Source organism: Mustela nivalis (genome assembly GCF_964662115.1).
Source record: "Mustela nivalis genome assembly, chromosome: 1".
Taxonomy (NCBI): domain Eukaryota; kingdom Metazoa; phylum Chordata; class Mammalia; order Carnivora; family Mustelidae; genus Mustela; species Mustela nivalis.
In genome coordinates, this window is record NC_139020.1 from 190,079,601 (window position 1) to 190,102,502 (window position 22,902).

The 22,902-nt window shown below is 44.1% G+C and overlaps 1 protein-coding gene across 1 annotated transcript in view; it reads right to left on the reverse strand.

Moving 5' to 3' along the window:
* The window catches only part of ABHD6 (abhydrolase domain containing 6, acylglycerol lipase), a 53,290-nt gene that overhangs the window by 13,205 nt on the left and 17,183 nt on the right, over positions 1-22,902 (reverse strand). The window contains exons 3-7 of the mRNA XM_082739574.1: positions 19,916-20,067; positions 7,991-8,147; positions 5,823-5,936; positions 4,238-4,370; positions 413-570 (exon numbers count right to left, since the gene is read on the reverse strand). Coding sequence (XP_082595700.1) covers positions 413-570; positions 4,238-4,370; positions 5,823-5,936; positions 7,991-8,147; positions 19,916-20,034 — 681 coding nt within the window. The 5' untranslated portion in view covers positions 20,035-20,067. The remainder of the gene's footprint in view (positions 1-412; positions 571-4,237; positions 4,371-5,822; positions 5,937-7,990; positions 8,148-19,915; positions 20,068-22,902) is intronic.

The following is a 22,902-nucleotide window of genomic DNA, read 5'->3' on the forward strand; positions in this document are numbered from 1 at the left end:
AGCCAGACCCCCTGGCCTCCTCCTTCCCTTGAACTTACTATGTTTTTCCCACCTCCACCCACAGTAGCTCCTCAGAGGAGACTTGTCAAAGTCTCCCCTGCCTCCCTGCTTTCAGTCACTATACCATCTTCATCTCCTCCCCAGGACTTATCACCATGTGTACGGATATGTTTACTCATTAGCCGTCTGCCTCCCGCACTGGCCTGTGTCTGCCCAGGTCCCCCCTCGGTCTTCTTTCTTCACCACTGTGCCCAAACGCCATGCCTGACCTGCCGCAGGCACAGGACAGACGGCCACCAAATGGCTACATAGAGGACTATGAGAGGGAAGGTCCTCCAGCTGGAGGAAGGGCGCCAGCTGGCCGCCCGAGCCTTTGGCAGAGGACAGGCATCTTGCTGCTGGAGCACGGTACCTGCTGGGGCACCTTGAAGCGGACATAGGAGCAGAGCTGGAGCATTTCACTCATCTCTTCTGGGGTGGATGGGATCAAGGGGATCTTCTCCATGGCGGCGGAGTCCTGCAGTTCTTTGAGCCGCTGCACAAACTGATTATCAGTTGAGTACTGCAGGCCTGCGGGATTCAAACCAAAACAGCTTGGCAATGTAGCTACCTTCTTACCAACTCCTATTATTATATAGGAAACTTACAATAGCAGCCCAGGGCTAACATATTTCAGGTGTTTTTCACCAGATTTCTTTTTCATTGGTATTGCCATTCTTGCTCAAAGTCAAAATCCCACTCTGAGAAACACAGAAAAAGACTCCTTCAGGATGGTTTAGGGACTGGTTACTCAAACTGTGGTCCACGGACCAGCAGCAGTGGCAGCCGTAGGAAATGCAGAATCCCAGACCCCTTCCAAAGTCTCTTGAATCTGAATCTGCACTTGAACAAGCTGCCGGAGAGGCACGTGTATGATAGAATTTAAGAAGCATCAGTTTAGGGGCGCCGGGGTGGCTCAGTTGGTTAAGCGACTGCCTTTGGCTCAGGTCATGATCCCGGAGGCCCGAGATCAAATCCCGCTTCGGGCTCCCAGCTCCACGGGAAGTCTGCTTCTCCCTCTGACCTTCTCCCCTCTCATGCTCTCTCTCACTCTCTCTCTCAAATGAATAAAATCTTTTTTAAAAAAAGAAAGAGAAAAAGAAGATCAGTCTAGAAGACAACTTGCCCAAGCCCCTTCACGAAGAGGAGAGCTGATAAAATACATTATGGGAAGAGAACACAGGACTGGAGTGACCAACGCCTCCTTCCCTTGGCCTGGAGCCACTTAGCAATATCTTTTTTGGGGTTGATACATAAACGAGAGGGAGGAAGAGACCCCTGTTAGCTGTCCCCCATGATGGTGCCACAGCTGCCCTGTGCACAGCCACTCTTTCTCCAGACAGCATTAGGCGCTCATTGAGACCAAACACCTTTAAGGCTGGCCATTGTTTCCTATCTCCCTGGAACAAGACAAGAGAGAATTCACACGAGCTGACGTGCATGGGAGGGCAAAACTCATTTTCACTTCCAATACTGAGCAAAAGTCTAGGTGTTTCACTTAGCTGACGAGATACATTTCATAACGCAAGCAGTGACTTCAATACTGTGCTGTAGAAACCCACACTTTATAAACCTCCTACATTCAGCAGTTCCTTTAAAGCGAGCACAAGCATCATGTGGCTTTTGTGATGCCATGGTGCAGATTACATGATCTATTTCCTTTCACTTTAAAAATAATCCTAGATTAAATGTCATGTGGTATCCTGGATTGGCGCCTGGAACAGAAAAAGCACATTAGTGGAAAAACGGATGAAATCCAAACAGAGCCTAGAGTTCAGTTAATAGTGCTGTACCAGTGTTGGTCTCTTAGCTGTGACAAATTTACTGGGCTAAGGTGCGCCATTAACAACGGGGGAAGCTGGGTGAAGGGTCTATGGGACTCTCTGTATTATCTTTGCAACATTTCTATAAATTTAAAACTCTTTCAAAGTAAAAAAGCTTATCTTTCCACATGCAATCTTAATTTATTTTTAATCAATTAGTTAATTAAGTGCATAAGTGGGGAGGAGAGTGGGGGGAGAAGGAGAGAATCTTAAGAAGGCTCCACACTCAGTGCAGACCCAGATGCGGGGCTCAATCTCAAGACCCTGAGATCATGATCTAAGCCGAAATCAAGAGTCAGATGCTTAACTGACTGAGCCACCCAGCTGCCCCCAAATAATCTTAATTTTAAATTTCCCATTAAAACGTAGGTGTGAAACTCAACTCTGAGGAAATAAACATACATTCAAAAAAGCCAGTTAGATTTGACCTTCCTAATAACTTCTATAGGAGCCGTTTCTCTGATTCTTAAACTTTATAACTAAAAGGCCAAATGAATTCAGACACAGAGCTTAGAGAAAGGAGAAAAGAAAATGCTTCAGGAGGTTTTGTTTTGTTTTTAAGATTTTATTTATTTAACAGAGATCACAAGTAGGCAGAGAGGCAGGCAGGGTTGGCGGGGGGGGCGGGGAAGCAGGCTCCCTGCTGAGCAGGGAGCCCAATTCGGGGCTCAATCCCAGGACCCTGGGATCATGGCCTGAGCCAAAGGCAGAGACTTTAACCCACTGAGCCATCCAGGCACTCCGCTTTGGGAGTTTCAATTTCAATGTCCTCAACAGAGGTGAAAGCGATTTTGGTGACTAAAAGATTTTATTTTACTTTATTATTATTATTTTTTAAAATATTTTATTTATTTATTTGACAGAGAGCACAAGTAGGCAGAGAGGCAGGCAGAGAGAGAGAGAGAGAGAGAGAGAAGCAGGCTCTGCACTGAGCAGAGAGCCGGATGCGAGGCTCGATCCCAGGACCCTGGGATCATGACCTGGGCCGAAGGCAGAGGCTTTAACCCACTGAGCTACCCAGGCACCCCGGTGACTAAAAGATTTGATAAGGTCAATTTACTTAGGTTTCAGTAGAAGGTGTGACAGCAGGTTCTAGCAGATAAAGGAGGTAGAGCATAAGAGTGACATGTAAGAGGTAGTGGACAATAAAGGATTTCCAAAAAGCCCCAGTTTGGGTTCTGGAGTCAGACAGCCTAGGATCCATTCCTATCATAGCTCTAGCAGAAATGTAATTTCTTTGTGCCTCAATGTTCCCACCTATAAAATGGGCATACTTCCTTGATCTGGATAGTAATTACCCATGAAAAAAGTCCTTGAGATGTACACTTACGATTTGGGTGATATACTTTGTGTAAATCAAAATCCAATAAAGTACCAGAGAGAGAGGGAACAGGAGAAGGAAAAAGAAAATTAAGATTTTTCTCTCTAATACATTATCAATCCAAATTTGAAGACTTCTATAAAAAAAATGAATTTTAAAAATCCAACTTCAGGGTTGCCTGGCTGGCTCAGTCAGTGGACTATGTGCCTCTTGATCTTGGGATTAAGTCTGAGCCCCACACTGGATGTAGAGATTACTTAAAAAAATACAATCTTTTTTTTTTTCCCCTCCCAATAAAATCCTTTAAAAAGCTCAACTTCAAATTGTAATTTCTGGAGACATATTACAGCCCAAGTTGACATGTATATACATAAAAACATAGAAACTAAAGTTTGTTGATTTCTAAAAAAAGACCCCGTCATGTATCAAGATTACTGAGTTTTCAGCAGAAAAGGAGAAAGGCATAATAAGAGTACTTTCATCTTATAAGGATATGGCAAGAATTAAATCCATATAAAGACCTTAGCTCGTAAGAGCTCAATAAATGTTGGACGTTAGGGGCACCTGCGTGGCTCAGTCAGTTGAGCTCTGACTCTTGGTTACAGCTCAGGTCATGACCTCAGGGTCATGGGACTGGAGCCCGCACTGGGCTCCATTCTGAGAGTGGAGAATGTTTATCCCTCTCCCTCGGCTCTTACCCCTGCACGCTCACTCTCTTTCAAATAAATAAAATCTTAAAAAAATATGTTGGATGTTAATATTATCATTATATTTCAAAGTATTTATATGCTGCAAAGTACTAGACACATTTTAATTAACTGCCTTGAATCCTTTGTGGAACAAGGCTGGCTCTAGATTTTAAAAGTTAGGAAGGTTATGATTATGGTTATACAATTCCTGTTGGTTCGTTATCACTAAAGCATTGCACCTCTCTAAAGTAGACACTGAAAACATGATGCTACAAGACAGTGCAGGGACGGCATTGGCTCCTTAAGAGTTTCAGAACCCTCCGTGTTCAAGTCCTACACAGGGCTACTGCAGCCTTGAAACTTACCAGCAGGGCACACAAGAGAAAGGCTGCAGACATCTGATGGGTAGTAAGCAGCATAGACTCCAGCCACGTGGCCACCCATGGAGGTGCCTATCAGGTGGAAGGGTTTTTTGTTCAGCTTGAGGCATTCTACAAACTAGGGAGGGAAATGAGAAGGAGATTTGGTCACAAAGCTACAGACAATAACAAAACTGATTACACAGCGGAATACCTCTGAAATCTACTAGATCCATTATCCAGACAAACCCTGTGGCATATAATCCTTTTACATAATCCTCTTTACCTGGCACAGGTCATTGAAGGGTCATTTATAAGTATAAAATCGACAAGGATTCCCCTAACTCATGAGCTAGCAAACTTTTTTTTTTTTTTTTTTTAAACAATGGTCTCAAGGAAAATATATTTTTTGCCTTCTGGGTCATAGGTTCTCTGTTGCAACTACTCAACTCCAGTACTGTAACACAAAAGTGGCTAGAGGTAATATGCAAATGAATGAGCATGGTTATATTCCAAGAAAACTTGGCTTACAAATATAGTTGCAGGCCAACCAGGGTTTGCTGACTCTTGCCCTACATTCAAAGCCCTTCCCACCCATCCACCCATTTCATATAATAATCCACCTCTCTGTTTATTTAACTGTCTGACCATTCATCCCACCATTCTACCAACCATCCACCCATCTAAAAAAATATTTAATGGATATCTATTATGTATAAGGAACTATAGTCAGCTCCTGAGGATACAGCAAAGACCCCAACAGACAAGGTCCCTGACTTCATCAGAATAGACACTTTAAAGGGGGGTTAGGCTGGGCGCAGACATTAAATAAACAACCTCGTCTGGGGAAAATTCATAATGCCTATCTGTAACTTATAGATTACTAAATTCTGAAGTGGTTCATAAGCCCCATGACCTTGAAAGTCCAGTCAGAGAAAGGCTGAAGCTAGATGCTAAAATAGAACAAAATGCAAAGAGCACTGTCCCCATCCTCCACAACTAGGCAGAGGGGCTATCATTATGTTGTGTCATGTAGGTGTAAGCAAAAAAAATAGACTCTAGGGAAATGGTCTTGAGAATTCTAAACTCCTTTTTTAAAGAGCTAAAAAAAATGTCCATATCCTATTTCTTGAGAAGTAACTAAAGCAGGCTTCCAGAACGGTCTGCTGTAGATCCTGGTCCTTCAGAGCTGACCAGTGATACCACTGGTATGCCATTTTTTTTTTTTTTAAAGATTTTATTTATTTATTTATTTGACAGAGAGAGAGAGAGAGAGAGATCACAAGTAGGCAGAGAGGTAGGCAGAGAGAGAGGAGGGGAAGCAGGCTCCCTGCTGAGCAGAGAGCCCAATGTGGGGCTCGATCCCAGGTCCCTGAGATCATGACCTGAGCCGAAGGCAGAGGCTTAACCCACTGAGCCACCCAGGTGCCCCAATACTGGGGTGCCATATTGTGTGCAAATATCTGCAGTCAGAATGCACTGAAGGCTGGTTACAAGTCAGCATGGAATACTCTTCCTTGGTCTCCAGATTTGGGCACACGAGGTGGGTAAGACACAGTCTGAGCAATCTTCGGCAGAGCCTCCTGCTTACCTGGTGTATCCTCTTCACTTGTCCATCTATGGACAGATCATCCAGGGAGGATCGGGTGGTGCCCTCATGTCCCGGCATGTCCACGCAGACCAAGTGCAGGTTCTTTGGAAGGAACTAGGGACACATAGGTGCAGAGAGTCAGGCTGTGGTGTGCAGGACATGTCTGTCCATTTTTCTAAGGAGGTGGCCCTCACTTACGGAGTGACCTGGACAGCCATCCCTGGGGATGTATGGGTCTAGGCTACCCAGTGTCTTACCCTAGTTACATCTGATGTGAGTGAGCACTGCCGGGAGCCTCATAGGGAGCCAAGGCCCTCAAAGACCAATACAAAGATGAGAGGGGACTCAGGGGAAGAGGGAGACCAAGGTTGGGGTAGCAGGCTTGAGTCTCTTGCTCTTTCTTTCTTTTTTTTTTCTTTAAAGATTTTTTTTCGGAAAGATTTTATTTATTTATTTGACAGAGATCACAAGTAGGCAGAGAGGCAGGCAGAGAGAGGGAAAGGGAAGCAGGCTCCCTGCTGAGCAGAGAGCTTGATGTGGGGCTCGATCCCAGGACCCTGGGATCATGACCTGAGCCGCAGGCAGAGGCTTTAACACACTGAGCCACCCAGGCACCCCTATTTGTGCCACTTTTAAGCAGAAGCTGAGAACCATGTGTTATCAATACACAAATACCAGTTACACCAAAAACATCTGAGGTGGGCCGGGAAGTGAGAGGTTCCTTCAGGCATGAGGATGACTGTCCTTACGGTGGAATTTGGGAGTGAGAACAGAAGCAACTATAGGATGGGTGAACCTTTTCCCCCTGGTGCAGGTCCTACTTGGAATCATTCAGGTATGGTTCTGCTTGAGGTGGGAGGCTGGGGCTCGTTCTTCCCGAGACCTCTCCCAGGCCCAACCTGCACCAGCGGGTCACTTATCAAGCAGAGCAAGTTGCCACACGCACGGAAACCAGGACAGAAGGTGAGGGATTTAGAAAACTACCTCAGAGAGCGGTCAGATCAAGAGAGTCTCTCTAAACGACTCAGGAAAATGAAAACACAAAAACAAGAGCGAAAAACAGAAGTAGGAGGGGGGGGGAAGGGAGAAGAACAACAAAAAGGGGGACGAGGGAAGGAAGAGGAGACACTGGAGGACGGAAGAAGTGATTTTGCTCAACCCGATCTCGATCGTCACAACAAGTTCTAGAGGAAGTTGAGTGTCAGAAACTTTCCCTAAGAAATACTTGTATGGTGAAATGATCTCTAAGGTGCAGATTTTACAAGGAACACTGAATTCAGTAACTTTTGTCTGACAAAAGGATTCAAATAATACAGTGGACCCTCAGACAACATGGGTTTGAACTGTGCAGGTCCACCTAGACGTGGATTTTTTTCCCATACAGCGCAGTACATGTATTTTCTCTTCCTTATGATTTTTTCTTTTTTATTTTATTTTATTTATTTATTTGAGAGAGACAGAGAGCACACACAGGCAGGCGGAGCAGCAGGCTCCCTCTGCTTCTTCCTCTCTCTCTGAGGGAGAAGAGGGAGACAGAGAGAGGAGGAAGCAGGCTCCCTGCCAAGCAGGGTACCTGGCGTGGGCCTCGATCCCAGGACCCTAGGATCATGACCTGAGCCAAAGGCAGATGCTCAACCAACTGAGTCACCCAGGCACCCCTGATTTTCTTAATAACATTTTCTTTTCTCTAGTTTTACTGTAAGAATATAGTATATAATACATATGACATACAAAATATGTGTTAATTGGCCATTTATGTTATTGTTAAGGCTTCTGGTCAACAGTAGACTGTTCATAGTTAAATTTGGGGGGAGCAAAACAGCTATACATGAATTTTAGACTGCATCGTGCATGGGCTCCCTTAACACCCATGTTGTTCAAGGCTTAACTGTATACCACATTAGTTTGTGTGTGTCTGCGTGTGTGTGTTTTTAAGTGAGCTCCACACCCAACACGGGGCTTGAACTCACAATCCCTGAGGGCTAGAGTCACGTACTCTACTGAGTGAGTCAGCCAGGCACCCCTATGCTGAATTAGTTTTCAGATGATTTGAGCCACAGTTCTGGGTTCCCTTGGCTTTTCATCATTGCTGAGGACATCTCATTCAAGTGGACACCCTTCTCTTTACTGAGTGACACTCTGTTGAGAGAGAAGAACCTAGAACGCACCTTGACCACGCTAAGCCACATATCCTTGTGTGCAGAGAACCCATGGAGCATGAGGATGGACGGTTTGTGCCCAGGCCTGCCCCGGAAGGAGTAACAGAACTGATAGTCTTCATGGTAAACGTAGCGGACCTGCATCCCCAGCGTTCTCCGCCAGTACCTGGGGAGGAAAAAAAGAAAGGCGAGACAAAATCAGCAACCTCCAGAGAAGGGGCATATGCCCTGCCCACAGTCCTCCATCATGCAGAGACAAACCCGTCTCCCAGCTGCCTTCCTCCTCCTCCTCCTCCCAGCCGGTCTCTGGAGTCCCCTGACCCCCTCCCCAGCTTTACCCTCAAGGAGCACTAAGTAGAACCATTCCAGGAAGCACCTTAAATAAATATTCTGGTATGTACTTTTCTGATACTTCTAACTAGGAGGAGAAAGAAGAGTGTTTTCTGAAGGAGCATGACACATCACAGCCTTTTGTTAATCTATATATTTACATCCCTATTTTTAGCAGTTTGAATGGTGGTGTGACGAAGGAGTAGGTGGTGGGATCTCTCCAGCTGCCTGACTGGCCTTTCTCTGCCTCGCCTGCTTGAGCTGCAGCTGAATTCAAAGTGGCTGGCGGTAAGGCTGGGAAGGCCAAGAAAAAGGCAGTTCCCCTCACACAGAGCCGGCCTGCACTTCCCGGTGGGCCAGATTCACGGGCCTCTGAAATCCAGGATGAAGAATCACGAACACTACCCATGTAGGACCAACCCAGAGTAAGGATCTCACTGCAGAAGGGCTCTGCTGGGCAGGAAAGGCATCCCAAGACTTAAAGGTAACGCCGCTCGCTCTCTGTGGAGAGGAAGAAGCAGCCTCTCTCACCAAGGCTACGGGTGGGGGTGGTGTCACTCCACACATCCACAAATCTCTGCCTGGGGAGAAAGGACGACAGAAGACTATCTAAAGGGTGCCTGGAGTCCTGACGATTTCAGGACCAAACCCTCCGACAGCTGTCCGGAGCTGGTGAGTCCATGGACTCCATCTCTGCGAAGAACACAGTTTTGTCCTTTTGTCATTCCATTTGAGCAAGCGGGAAGTTACATTAACCCTCCAGCCAACCAAATTTCTGCTTTTGAGTCTTAACTTTTTTTAAGTGTTACTGTGGCTTCAAAGAAGCTATTGATTTTGAACCAGTGGATTTTGATTGAGTGGACTGGATTTTAACTGTGATGCAGAAGTCATAGTAACAAACATTTGTGTTTTTTTTTTTTTAAGATTTTATTTATTTGACAGAGAGAGAGATCACAAGTAGGCAGAGAGGTGGGCAGAGAGAGGGGGGAAGCAGGTTCCCTGCTGAGCAGAGAGCCCAATGTGGGGCTTGATCCCAGGACCCTGAGACCATGACCTGAGCCAAAGGGAGAGGCTTAACACACTGAGCCATCCAGGTCCTAAACATTTGTTTTTATACAGACATTATTTCCACGCTGGTGGATAAGCTCAAAGAGGCTCATAACCTACCTCCCAAACATATGTACACATTTAAGTATTTAAAAATATATGTTAATTATATATATATTATCTGGATAATATATATATTATTTGTATAATACATATATTAATATATGCTGGTTTCTTCCCCCTAGAGATTTTGAGAATGAGAACTTGACTTTTTTTTTTTTAAGATTTTATTTATTTATTTGAGAGAGAGAGTGAGAGAGAGCACAAGAGGGGAGAAGGTCAGAGGGAGAAGCAGACTCCCTGTGGGTTGGGAGCCCGATGTAGGATTCGATCCCTGGACTCCAGGATCATGACCTGTGCTGAAAGCAGCTGCTTAACCAACTAAGCCACCCAGGTGCCCTGAGAACTTGACTTTTTTAAAAGACTTTATTTATTTGAGAGAGAGGGGGAGATAGTGAGAGAGAGCACAAGTTGAGGGGGAGGGGCAGAGGGAGAGAGAAAAGCAGGCTCCCGGATAAGCAGGGCTCCTCAGGACCCTGGGATCAAGACCTGAGCCAAAGGCAGACACTTAACCGACTAAGCCACCAGTTCTGGGGAACTTGACTCTTAGGGACTAGCTGCATCCGTCCTCTGCTTTATTCCTCACAACATATGGCAGCTGGTTGAAAGCTCAGCGTCTGTCCGTTACGTAAGACTTGGCAGTGCTGGAGTTTGGCCCAAATTCGATTTCAGTATGGAATTAGCAACAAATTGAACTCTCTGCATGAAGAATCTCTCCAAGATGAAAGATAATTAATTCAATCAGGGATTCACTTTGCGGTACACTTTGCACCAGAGAGGTAGCCAAGTTTTACAAAAAGCAAATAGCTTACACGGCGTAAATAAAGGGAGAAAGGGATGAGGATATATATTCATATTTACTTGCATCTGCAAACAAAACGCATGAGGGCACACACCAGACACTATGAAGGTGAGTATTTGGAGTGGAGGCGGGGGTTCTACTGAGAAGTAGCTGGAAAAGGAACAGGGGTAGGAGGGAGACTTTTACTGCTTTCCTTTTTCAATGAAATGCATTCCCTATTCAAAACATTAAAAATAACACTGGCTAGCTTAAAAGCTCTTATGACAAAGCAAGCATATTTCAAAATTCTAAATCATGACATATGACACAAGTCCATTCTTCATTCGTTCATTCATTAATATCCCAATTCATTCATTTCTTGACTCTATGATCTTTTTTAAAAAATTAAAGTATAGTTGACATACGATGTTTTATCAGTTTCAGGTAAACAACATAGTGCTTGGACAATTCTGTAATGACTCTGTGCTCACCACAATAATACAACACCATGTAACAGCATACCGTTTTTACAGTATTCCTGACTATGTTCTCTGCTGTACTTTCCATCTCCATGACTTATTTACTGTATAACTGGCATGTGCTACATCTTAATCCCTTGCACCTGTTTGGCCCATACCACCCACCCACTTACCCTCTGGCAGGCACCAGTTTGTTTTCAGCATTTATGATTCTGTTTCTGTTTTTTGTTTATTTGCCTTGTTTTTTAGATTCCTTACATAAGTGAAGTCACACGGTGTATTTCTCTTTCTCTGTCTGACTGAAATATCACTTAGCATAATACCCTCCAGGTACCTACATGTTCTTACGAAAGGCACGATCTTTCTTTTTTAAGGCTGACCGATGGATACGCCATTACATACACGAACACTCCTCCAGGGTCCAGACCCTTCATCCTCTAAGTCTCAGCATTACTAGGTTATAAGAACCTCTGGAGAAAAGTACTTCAACATTTCTTTCCTTTTTTTTTTTTTAATTGTGGTAAAATACGCATCAGAAGATTCACCATTTTAACCACACAATTCGGTGGCATTAAATACATTCACAATGTTGTACATCAGCCATCACGATCATCCATGTCTAGAACTTTTTCATCATCCCAAACAGAAATCCTATAACCCTTAAATAATAATTCTCCATTCCCCTCCTCCCCTGAGCTCCTGATAACCTCTGTTCTACTTTCTGTCTCTATGAGTCTGCCTATCCTAGATAGCTCATATAAGTAGATTCACACAACGTTGCTCTTTTGTGTCTGGCTAATTCCACTAAGCATAATGAGTTCAAGGTTCATCCGTGTTATAGCAGGTGTCAGAATTTCATTCCTTCTCAAAACTGAGTACCATTCCACTCTATGTAGATACCACATTTTTGTTTATCATTCATCTACTGATGAGTATTTGGGCAGTTTCGGGTTTTTGGCCGAGTAATACTGCTGTGAACATTGATATACAAATATCTGTTTGAGTCCCTGCTTTTAAGTCTCTGGGGTATAGACCCAGAGGTAGAATTGTTGGATCATAAGGTAGTTCTGTGTGTCATTTTCTGAGGAACTACTAAATGTGTCCACAGCAGCTGTACTATTTCACATTTCTAACGGCAAGGAACAAGGATTTCTCTATATCCTCAACAACACTTATTTATTTTTTAACACCACTTATTTTCCATGTTATTTTCCATTTTTTAAAAAATAGGCACCCTAAAAAATATATAGAGAGAAATGGCCACCCTAATGGTGGCTCACTGTGGTTTTGATCTTCAAGCCCCTAATGACTAGGGTGTTGAGTACAGATCTCTTTCTATTGAGATATAAGTGACATACCATAATAGTCACCCTTTTAAAGGGTACAACTGAGGATTTTTTTTTTTTTAAGTATATTCACAAAGGAGTGCAACCATCACCACTACCTATATCTGGAACATTTTTATCAAAAAGAAACAAGACTGCACTGTATACTTTAAAATGGGTAGAATGGCAAATTTTATGTTATGTACATTTTACTGCAACTCAAAAAAAATCTACACTGCTTAGCACTCACTCTCCATTGCCCTCTCCTTATAGATCATGGCAACCACTGGCTTCCTTCATGTCTCTTTGCATTTACTTTATGGATTTGCTTATTCGGGACATCTCATATAAATGGGGACACATTCCGCATGTGGCTTTTTGTGTCTGCGTTATTTCACTTAGCATAATGTGTTCAAGTTCATCTACGCTATAGGATCTATTAATACTCATTCCTTTTAAAGGCTAAATTATAATCCATCATATGGATATGCACACTTGGTTATCTAGTCTCAGTTCAAGCTAAATAATGCCATTACGAACATTCACGTACAACTTTTTCTGTGGACATATGTTTTCAGTTCTCTTGGGTGTTCTCAGCTCACCTAGGAGTGGAATTGCTGGATCGTATGGTAGCTTTTTCTTAAGAAACCTTTTGAGGAACTGCCAGACTGCTTCCCAAAGTGGCTGCATAATTTTATATTCCCACAAGCAGTACACGAGAAGTCCAATTTCTCTACATCCTTCTTATTTTTTAGAGAAACCTTTAACTGAAATATAAATCATATAGACAAGTACACACATTTTAAGTGTACAGTCTGATGAATTTGCACAAAATGAATGAACCCGGCAGCTTGCCACCAGGTCAGGACCAAGAATATGGCCAGCATCCCAGGTGCCTATCTTGTGCCTCTCCCCATTAACTTCTGCCTCCATTCATCTCTCCAGGACAGTTCTGCTGTTTCAGAACTTTATCATATGAGAAGTATTTGTATCTGACTTCCTTCACTCAGTATTATGTTTGTGTTGTAGAATCTAGCACAAGTTCTTTCCTTCCTACTGAATACTATATGAATGGTGGTACAACTATACCTTTATTTATGTATCTGCTATGGGATTAATAGACACTGGTGTTATCAGTTTGGAGGTACTACAAATGAAGCTGCTATGTAACATTCTTTTATACATCTTTTGATATCTCTCTTTCCACATATACGTGTGTGTATATATGCACACTATACACATACTTCTCTTGTGTGAAATGAGGGGGGTCCTGTTGACAAAAAGTTTTCCAAACCAATTCATACTTTAATCAACAATATGCCAGATTCTAGTTGCTGCACATCCACATGGGGTTGAAAAGTATTTCCCCCAAATTCATGTCTATCTGGAGCCTGTGGATGTGACCTTATTTGGAAACAGCATCTTCCCTGATATAATTGAGTTGAGCTGAGGTCATACTGGATTAGGGTTGGCCCCAAATCCAATATGGCTGGTGCCCTTATTTTAAAAAAAGGGAAATGGGGGCGCCTGGGTGGCTCAGTGGGTTAAGCGGCTGCCTTCGGCTCAAGTCATGATTCCAGGGTCCTGGGATTGAGCCCCCACCATCAGGCTCCCCACTCAGCAGAGAGCCCGCTTCTCTCTCTCTCCCTCTGCCTGTTGCTCTGCTTACTTGTGCTCTCTCTTTGTCAAATAAACAAAATCTTAAAAAAAAAAAAAAAGCGGCGAATTAAAAAAAAAAAAAAAAAAGGGAAATGTTGGGGCATCTGGGTGGCTCGGTAGGTTAAGTGTCTGCCTTTGGCTTGGGTCATGATCCAGGGTCCTGAGATCGAGCCCTGCGTCAGGCTCCCTGCTCAGCAGAGCTTGTTTCTCCCTCTCCCTTTTCCTGCTGCTCTGCTTACTTGTACTCTGTCAAATAAATAAATAAAAATCTTAAAAAGTTGGAGGGGATGTAGACCCAGAAACACACCAAAGGAACACCACCAAGTGACATACAGAGGTAGACAGTGGAATGACACATCTACATATGAAGGACACAACTACAAGTCCAGGAATGTCCAGGATAGCTCGCAGTCAGCAGAAACTAGGGAAGAGCCACTGAACAGATTCTCCCTCAGAGCCTCCAGAAGGAACCGACCTTGCCAACACCTTGGTTTAGTATTTCCAACTTCCAGAACTGTAAAAAGATACATTTCTATTGTTGTTGTTTTAAATTTCTGTTGTTTTAGGTCACCCAGATTGTAGCCATTTATCACTAGGATAAATGGAATTTTAACCTGTTTCACTTTAGCCATCCTGGTGGGTGGCCATCTGGATAACCTCTCTTGTGAGGTTTTTCCATGTTTTCTTACAAAAGCTTTTTTGTTTCATTTGGATCTAAAATCCACCTGGATTTGATTTCTGTGCATGGTACAAGGCTGTGGATGAGGTTGTATTCTTTTTCACAGCTGCGTTACAAATTATCAAGCTTAGCAGCTTGAAACAACACTCATTTACTAATTCACAGTTCTGCAGGTCAGGAGTGAGCTTAGCCGAGTTCTCCTCTGAATGTATCAAAATCTGAAATCAAGGCACCAGCCACTTCTGATCTGAAAGGTCTGGGAAGGAATCAGCTTCTAAGCTTATTATTTAGGGGTTTTTTAGCAGAATTCAGTTCTTTGTGGCCTAGGATTGAGATCCCTGCTGTTTTGCTGGCTGTCAGCCAGGGGCTCTCTGCTCCTAGAGCCCACGGCCATTCCTTCACCTGGGGTCTCCAACTCGCCATCGCACGGAGTCCTTCTTGTGCTTCGAACCCCTCCACTTGTAAGGGCTACTATGACTAGATCAGGCCTCCTCGGGTAAATCTTGTCTTTAGTCAACTATATATAACATAACGACCGTGGGAGTGATTTGTCGTCATATTCTCAGGTTCCATGGATTAGGAGGGATCTTTGTGGGTCTGGCTAATTCTGCCTACCAAACGGGTCACGATGAACTTTTCTCCCAGATGGGTATCTAGTTGACACAGCCCCCTTCCCCTGCTGCAAAGCAGCACTACCTTTATCAACGAAGAGACTGTATCTATGTGCATCTGCTCCTGGGTTCTCCTGACCCACACTGGTTTGCCCTTCTTAGTGCCAATACTACGCTGCCTTGATTCACTGTTGCTTTATAATTAGGTCTGACAGCTGGTCATATAAATTATCTCACATCGTTCCTCTTCAAGACTGTCTTGCTTAATGGGCTCTTTGCTTTTCTTTATAAATTGAAGAAGCAGTTTATTAAATTCCATTAAAACTAAAAACAAAAAAAACCTGCTGGGGGTGCCTGGACGACTCAGTTGATTGAATGTCTGCCTTCAGCTCAGGTCATGATCCGTGGGTCCTGCGATGGAGTCCTGTATTGGGCTTCTTGCTCAGCTGGGAGTCTGCTTCTCCCTCTCCCTCTGCCCACCTGACCCCCCGACCCATGCTCTCTGTCTCTCAAATAAATGAATAAAATCTTAAAAACAAAACAAAAAACACTGGATGCCTCAGTGGCTCAGTTGGTTAAGCAACTGCATTCAGCTCAGGTCATGATCCCGGAGACCTGGGATCAAGTCCTGCATCGGGCTACCAGCTCCATGGGGAGTCTGCTTCTCCCTCTGACCTTCTCACCTCTCATACTCTCTCTCACTCAAATAACTAAACAAAATCTTAAAAAACAACAACAACAACAACAACAATCTGCTGGGACTGTAAATGGGTGCATACTGAACTACATATCATTTTAGGGAAATCTGACAACCCAGTGATAATAAAGTCTTCCAACTCACAAATACTGTCTATACCTCCATTGCTTTAGGTTCCAAATTTCTCTAATACTTCATAGTTCGCTGTCCAGAGGCCTTCCATACTGTTCTTTAGATTTATTCTTGGGTATTCTGAATTTGTTGATATAACAGTAAATAGAATCATTACTTTTTTTTTCATTTTCTATTTTTTGTTGCTATCATATAAGAATATAACTGATTTTTGTTCACTTATCTTGTATTTAGCAACCTTCCAAACTCACTTATTAATTCCAAAAAATTATCTATAGATTCCCCTGGGCTTTCTATGAATACAATCCTGTCACCTGCAAACAATGTTCGTTTTATTTTTCAATTCTTGTCCATCTTTTTCTATTTAGGACTTCTTACCATTATGTCACCACTTAGTTTCCTCAGGGAAGACCCCAGAGAGATGTCCAGGAGAGGCTGCTGGGATTAGCCCACACTCTTCTGGGCATCCGGCAGAGCAGCTTGGGTTGTCTGGGAGGCCCAGCTAACTCTACCGCCTGCTCCTCCCATTCACGTAGCAACCCTGAAAATTAACCTGACCAACCTCGCTCTGCAGAGTGAATTCACTGGTGGTCATTATGCCTCGTTGAGCAAATAAAGGTGTTTGGAGGAGGAGCTGTGGTTAAGGGATGTAAATGACTCATGGTAAAGCTGTTCATCCCAAGCCACCCACTGTGTAAATGTCACTTGCAGTGAGGTGAGATGAAGGAAACAGGCTGTGCATTTCCAAGGGGGCAGGAGGAGGAGGAAATCACAGGATTTCCAACAGCCCTCTGCAATGGCATCACGAGTTCTAGTACCATAAACACCTCATGCCACAGTTCAACCTGGCATGAACCAAAACGTTTTCTAGGATTTTCATCCTCTCCAACCAGCTGGGTTTCTTCTTAGCTTATGTGCCTGAGTTCATAAAATCAAGAACACTGTGTTTGTCCTCTGGCTACAGCTCTGAGCTGAGTGACAGGCATGGGCAGGCTTTAAGATCACATGTATCTATGCTGTCATTTTTTTTTTTTAAGATTTTATTTATTTATTTGAGAGAGAGAGAGAGAACACAAAGGGAGAGCAAGAGGGAGAAGTAGACTCCCCGTTGAGCAGGGAACCTGACGTGGGACTGGATCCCAGGACCCTGAGATCATGATCATGACCTGAGCCAAAGGCAAATGCTTAACCTACTGAGCCACCCAGGTGTCCCTATGCTGTCATTTAAATAAGGGACTGAATGCTCTGCTCTGTGGGACCTCTCAGGATTTTAGTGGTATTATTTGTTAATAAAAGTGAATTATTTGCTATGTGGCATTATTCAAAATAGGCAAAATGTGGAAACAATACAAATGTCCTTTTTTTTTTTTAAAGAGTTTATTTATTTATTTGACAGAGAGAGATCACAAGTAGGCAGAGAGGCAGGCAGAGAGAGAGAGGAGGAAGCAGGCTCCCCGCTGAACAGAGAGCCTGATGTGGGACTCGATCCCAGGACCCTGGGATCACGACTTGAGCCGAAGGCAGTGGCTTAACCCACTGAGCCATCCAGGCACCCCACAAATGTCCTTTTAAATACATAGCATGTTGTATAACCACAGGATGGACTAGAATTCAGCAGTAATAATGAAATACTGACACATGCTACAACAAGGATGCACCTTGAAAACACACTAAGTCACAGAAATCAGACATCAAATGCCAAAATTGTTTGATCTCATTTATATGAAATGGCCCCAACAGGCAAATCTAAAGAGACAGAGATATAATTAAAATTGCCAGGGCATGAAGGGATGGGGAAACTGTAAGTGACTGCAAACAGGTACGGAGGCTCCTTTTGGGAAGATGGAAGTGTTCTGGAATTAGATAGGAATTAGATAGTGGTAATGGGTGCACAACACTGTGTGTGTGTGTGTGTGTGTGTGTGTGTGTGTGTATTTATATATATACTTTTTTAAAAAGAAGTTTTTATTTTTAATTTTTTTTAAATTTTTTTTTTATTTTTTAGTAATCTCTACACTCAACTTGGGGCTTGAACTCATGATTCCGAGATCAAGAGTCATAGGTTCTTCTGACCGAGCCAGCCAGACGCTCCAATGCCACGAATATACTAATACTACTGAACTACACACTTTAGGATGGTGAATTTTATGTTGTGTGAATTTTAATTCAATAAAAGGCGAATTATTTGCTATGAGGTTATTTTTCTTTTCAAAGCTCCAATGTCAAAATTATCCTGACACTCCTGACTTTGAAAGCCTTCTCCCTGACAGCCCAAGGAAGCTGCCGGGCTCCATGTGTGGCGGGTGGGATCGGCACACCTGTCTGCAGCCATATCCACGGTGACGGGCCCCACCACCAAACTGCATTCTCTGCTTGGACTGGAGTGAGGAAAGATGGCATCTGTGTGTGGAGGGCCAGGGTGCCTCTGTGAAGCCCCAAGGGGCCCACGGCTCTGGGCTCTCCATGGCAGGGGTCACACAGAGGCCTTGGCCCCCAAGCTCTCTGGCTGCCGGTGCTGCAGGGCAATCACACGGAAACGGCTAGAATCTCAGCTTCGTCAACGCAGAGGTAGGTCGGTGGGCCCTGGATGACCTTCTGACAGGGTCACCACACTGCCCTCCTACCCTCTCCCATCCAAGAGGGAGCGGGACAGTGCAGGATGAAAAGCTCCCTTCTGTTCAATTAGCTTCTTTTCAAGGATCAGAGCCTGGCTGGCAGGCGGAAAATTCCACACTCCAATGAAACAAAAGCGAGCCAGAAAGGAGAGCAGATAAAGGGCACGAGCTGAACGCAACCTCACTGCGTTCTTTCCTGTGTGCAGAGAAGGCGAGTCTAACTGCCGGAGTCCCGGTTAAATCCCAGTGTGCTGCCCTTCTCCCTGTGGCACAGAGAGGAACCAGGGCTATTTGGGGACTGCCTTCGCCAGGGGACACACACCATGGGGCGTGAGGGGTGGTTTTATTTGGCAAATGGACCATAGCACGAAAAGTCACTGAAGCACATCATGAGAAATCTAATCTCCTTTCAACTGTTAATCTTCTGGTTCCATCCAGGAGGAAGGCCCTGTTCTGGCTGCTACATCATTCACACCTCTCTGGACTTTGTAACAAAGAGAAAGGACACACAGAATCCTTGGGAGACTAGAATTTTAAAACGCCGTTTAATGGCATTGTGCTCATTTTCACTTTTTATTTTTATCATTTTTTTTTAGATTTTATAATTTTTTGACAGAGATCAAGAAAGAGAGAGAGAAAGAAAGAGTGCATAAGCAGGGAGAGCTGGCAGGCAGAGGGAGAAGGAGAAGCAGGCTCCCTGAAGAGCAGGGGAAGCCCGATATGGGACTGGATCCTAGGATCATGACTTGAGCCAAAGGCTCATCCAACTGAGCCAACCCAGCCACCCATCATGTTTACTTTTAATATTAATTTACTATTTACGGCAAGTACAGCAAATAGGAATTTTCTGCATAAGATAGTAATATTTGTGTCACTCTTAAATCGAATTAAGGTAAGAAGAGTAACTTATTCTAAAGAAAATACAAAAGGAAAGTAGAGCTGTTCTATAGATACGGCAAGACTCATAAAGATGGTACGAGACTGATAAAAATTTTGGAAACTTCTTTTTCTTTCCGTCACTTCACTAACGAACACATTTAGAGCAAATCTAAAACCCATGCCATCCCTTGGCCCTGGTCTTTCCAATCATTTTTCTGTGCACATCACTGCACCTGTCCAGGACATCACTGGGTGGGAATCCAACAACTAAGAAAATACCAAAGGAGCTCCCATAACCAGGCACAATCCTTGCCTGAAGACAGAATCAGTGACTCTGGGGGTTAGGGTGGCCCCCCAGGCAAAGATGTAATCAGAAACCACAAAGAATCTACCCGGTGAGGAGCTACAACCAATTTTTCAAGAACAGTCTCCAGACTCAAGACAGGATGTCTTTCAACTTTTCTGTATCCTCGAAATATTTCATGACAAAATGTTGAAAAGGGGCCACCAAAGGATAAGCAAGGAAGAGGACACTGTTACTATGCTACTCTGGAGGACTTTAATTATAAAGTCAACTTACCAGTAGTAGATTTTTATCAGCGCTGAAGGCCACAGGAGAAACGAGGCTACAAATGCCAGGATTGGGATGGCCAGAGTCCCGCCCGCGATCACAAACATGTTAACCACGTCAAGGTCCATCCTGCTCTTCAGGACTGGCGGACACCTGCAGGGCTGAAGAGAGTCAATACTGAAACTCTGTCTCAAGAGAAAAGGTGAAGCAGCAAAGTGGGAGACAGAAGGACCCGGAATGAGAATAAAGGTCAGGAGGGAACAAAAGCTGACAAGTGCTTAAAATATCTAAATTGTTATAACAAATAAATAGAACAAAGAACCCCTGAAGAGGATCCTGGATTTTTTTTTTTAATAAAGGACACTGTTAAAGCCATTGGGGAAATCTGAGTAAGGACCAGATACAAGATAGTATTATTGTTTCAGAGACACAATTCCAGAGCGGGGGATGAAATCGTGGTAATGTCTGCATGTAGGAGAAAATCTTCGCTCCTGGGTGATGTCTTAAGAGAACAGTGATATCGCCTACTCAGTGTTTGCTTCTGCCGCTCACTTTTAAAAACTGAGGGGAGGGGCACCTGGGTGGCTCAGTGGGTTACAGCCTCTGCCTTCAGCTTGGGTCCTGATCCCAGGGTCCTGGGATCAAGCCCCGCGTTGGGCTCTCTGCTCAGCAGGGAGCCTGCTTCCTCTTCTCTCTCTGCCTGCTTCTCTGCCTACTTGTGATCTCTCTCTGTCAAATAAATAATAAATAAAATCTTAAAAAAAAAAAAACTGAGGGGAAAAAATGTGGCGAGGAGGGGAGAAGAGAGAACATTAGAACAAATATGATAATGTTAACCACTGGTGAATCTAGGTGCAGCTTACAAGGTAGTATTCTTTCAACTTTTCTGAAAGATTGCAATTTTTAAAAATTAAAAGTTAGAAGGGCGCCTGGGTGGCTCAGTGGGTTAAGCCTCTGCTTTCGCCTCGGGGCGAAAGGGTCCTTGGATCGAGGCTCTCACCGGGTTCTCTGCTCGGTGGGGGGCCTGCTTCTCCCCTCTCTCTCTGCCTGTGTCTCTACTTGTGATTGCTCTCTCTCTGTCAAATAAATAAATAAAAATCTTAAAAAAAAATTAAAAGTTAGAGAGGACAGGGGCACTTAAGTGGCTCCGTTGGTTGGGCATCCGACTCTTGGTATTGCCTAATGTCATGATCTCAAGGTTGTGGGATCGAACCCTGCACAGGGCTCTGCGCTCTGCAGAGTCTGCTTGAGATTCTCTCTCTCCCTTTCTCTCTGCCCCTCCCTCCACTTCTGCTCCAAATAAACAAATAAAATCTTTTAAAAAAGAGAAGACAGAGAACCTAAAAGACTGAGATGGAAACAACGTATGTGTGTACGTGAATGCTACCACCAACCAGTAGGGTGGGTAACGCCATTAGGTTCACCTAAGGTGGGAAACTAGAAGCTGGGTGTCAGGAATAGAAGAAAGACTTGGGTTTCACGGTCTACCTCTTAAAGCTTTTGGTTATTTATCACTTACACATGTACGGCCTATTAAAAAATAAACACTATATAATAAAAAGTCAGGAGGGAACAAATCCCAACAGCAGTTTCCAGCGCACGTCCTGAGGTCTTCCAGCAGACTCACCGGGCACATCTCAAAGCTAGAATGCGGGCACCAGGAGAATGGGGGTTACTGTGTGTCTCCAGGATCCAGACGAGGGCCTGACACATTTCTAGGTGCTCTGGAAACCAGAGGTGAATCAGTAGCCCCCACTCTGTTCTGTCTTAGGAGTTCACGACACGGTTCGTTTTCTCATGAAATGAGAAATCGTGCAAGTCCCATCGTCCTCTCTAATCAAGAAAAGAACTCCTGCAAGGACGGGTGCCGGGTGGGGGTGGGTGGCCTGCAACCCGAGGGTTCCCAGCTGCCTAAGACCAAACCTACATTTCACCAAACAAAACAAAGACTTCTTTAAGAAAAAGTGTGAATATCCAGCAAATCCTGCCCTTCCTTGTGAAATCGAAGAGATCTCTCCCATACGCCCCCACTGACATATGAAATACGTCAACTGAGACATATTTCAATATTATAATGAATTCATGATGGTGACGGTGTGACCTCACTGACATCACTGAACACAAGGGCCAGATGATAAATATTTTGGCATTGGGAGCCCTACAGGGTCTGTCACAACTACTTGACCTGCCACTGTAGTGAGAAAGCAGTCACACCCAGCATGTAATAGGTGGGACGGATTGTATTCCAATCTTTTTTTTTTTTAAGATTTTATTTATTTGACAGATAGAGATCACAAGTAGGCAGAGAGGCAGGCAAAGAGAGAGGAGGAAGCAGGCTCCCTGCCAAGCAGAGAGCCCAACGTGGGGCTCGATTCCAGAACCCCGAGATCATGACCTGAGTCGAAGGCAGAGGCTTAACCCACTGAGCCACCCAGGTGCCCCTGTATTCCAATCTTTATTAGAAACAGGCTGCATGCTGAATTTGGCCAGCGGGCTAAAAGTGATCAACACTTAGTCAAGCACACCAAGCCCTGTCCAACAGGCAAGGTGGGTGTTTCTGCCACTTCATAGGCTGAGAAAACTAAGGCACACAGAGGTTAAGTGACTTGCCCAAGGTTACTCAGTTGGAAGAGTCATGATTACAAAACAAGTTTCTGCTTGGACTACTCCCTTTGCACCAAGCTCTACTGTGTCTAAATTTTTTTTTTTTCCAAATGGCCTTTTTCAATCTTTGTAAGCTATTTGCTGTTAAACACTCACACTAGCTGTCACTCCTAATTTCTCCATGAAGATAGAATATCTCTCTTTACAATTTTTTAGAATTTAAATCTTGTTAGTTAACATATAATGCAATATTGGTTTGTCCCATTTACATGTTTGTCCCCTACAAAGGGGTTGGAGAACGAGCCCCTCACAGCCTTGGTAGGGGGAGTAGGGGGAGAGAGAGTAGAGGTGGGCCAGGTAGCTCTTTTCAGTCAGGCAGACACGCTCTGTCT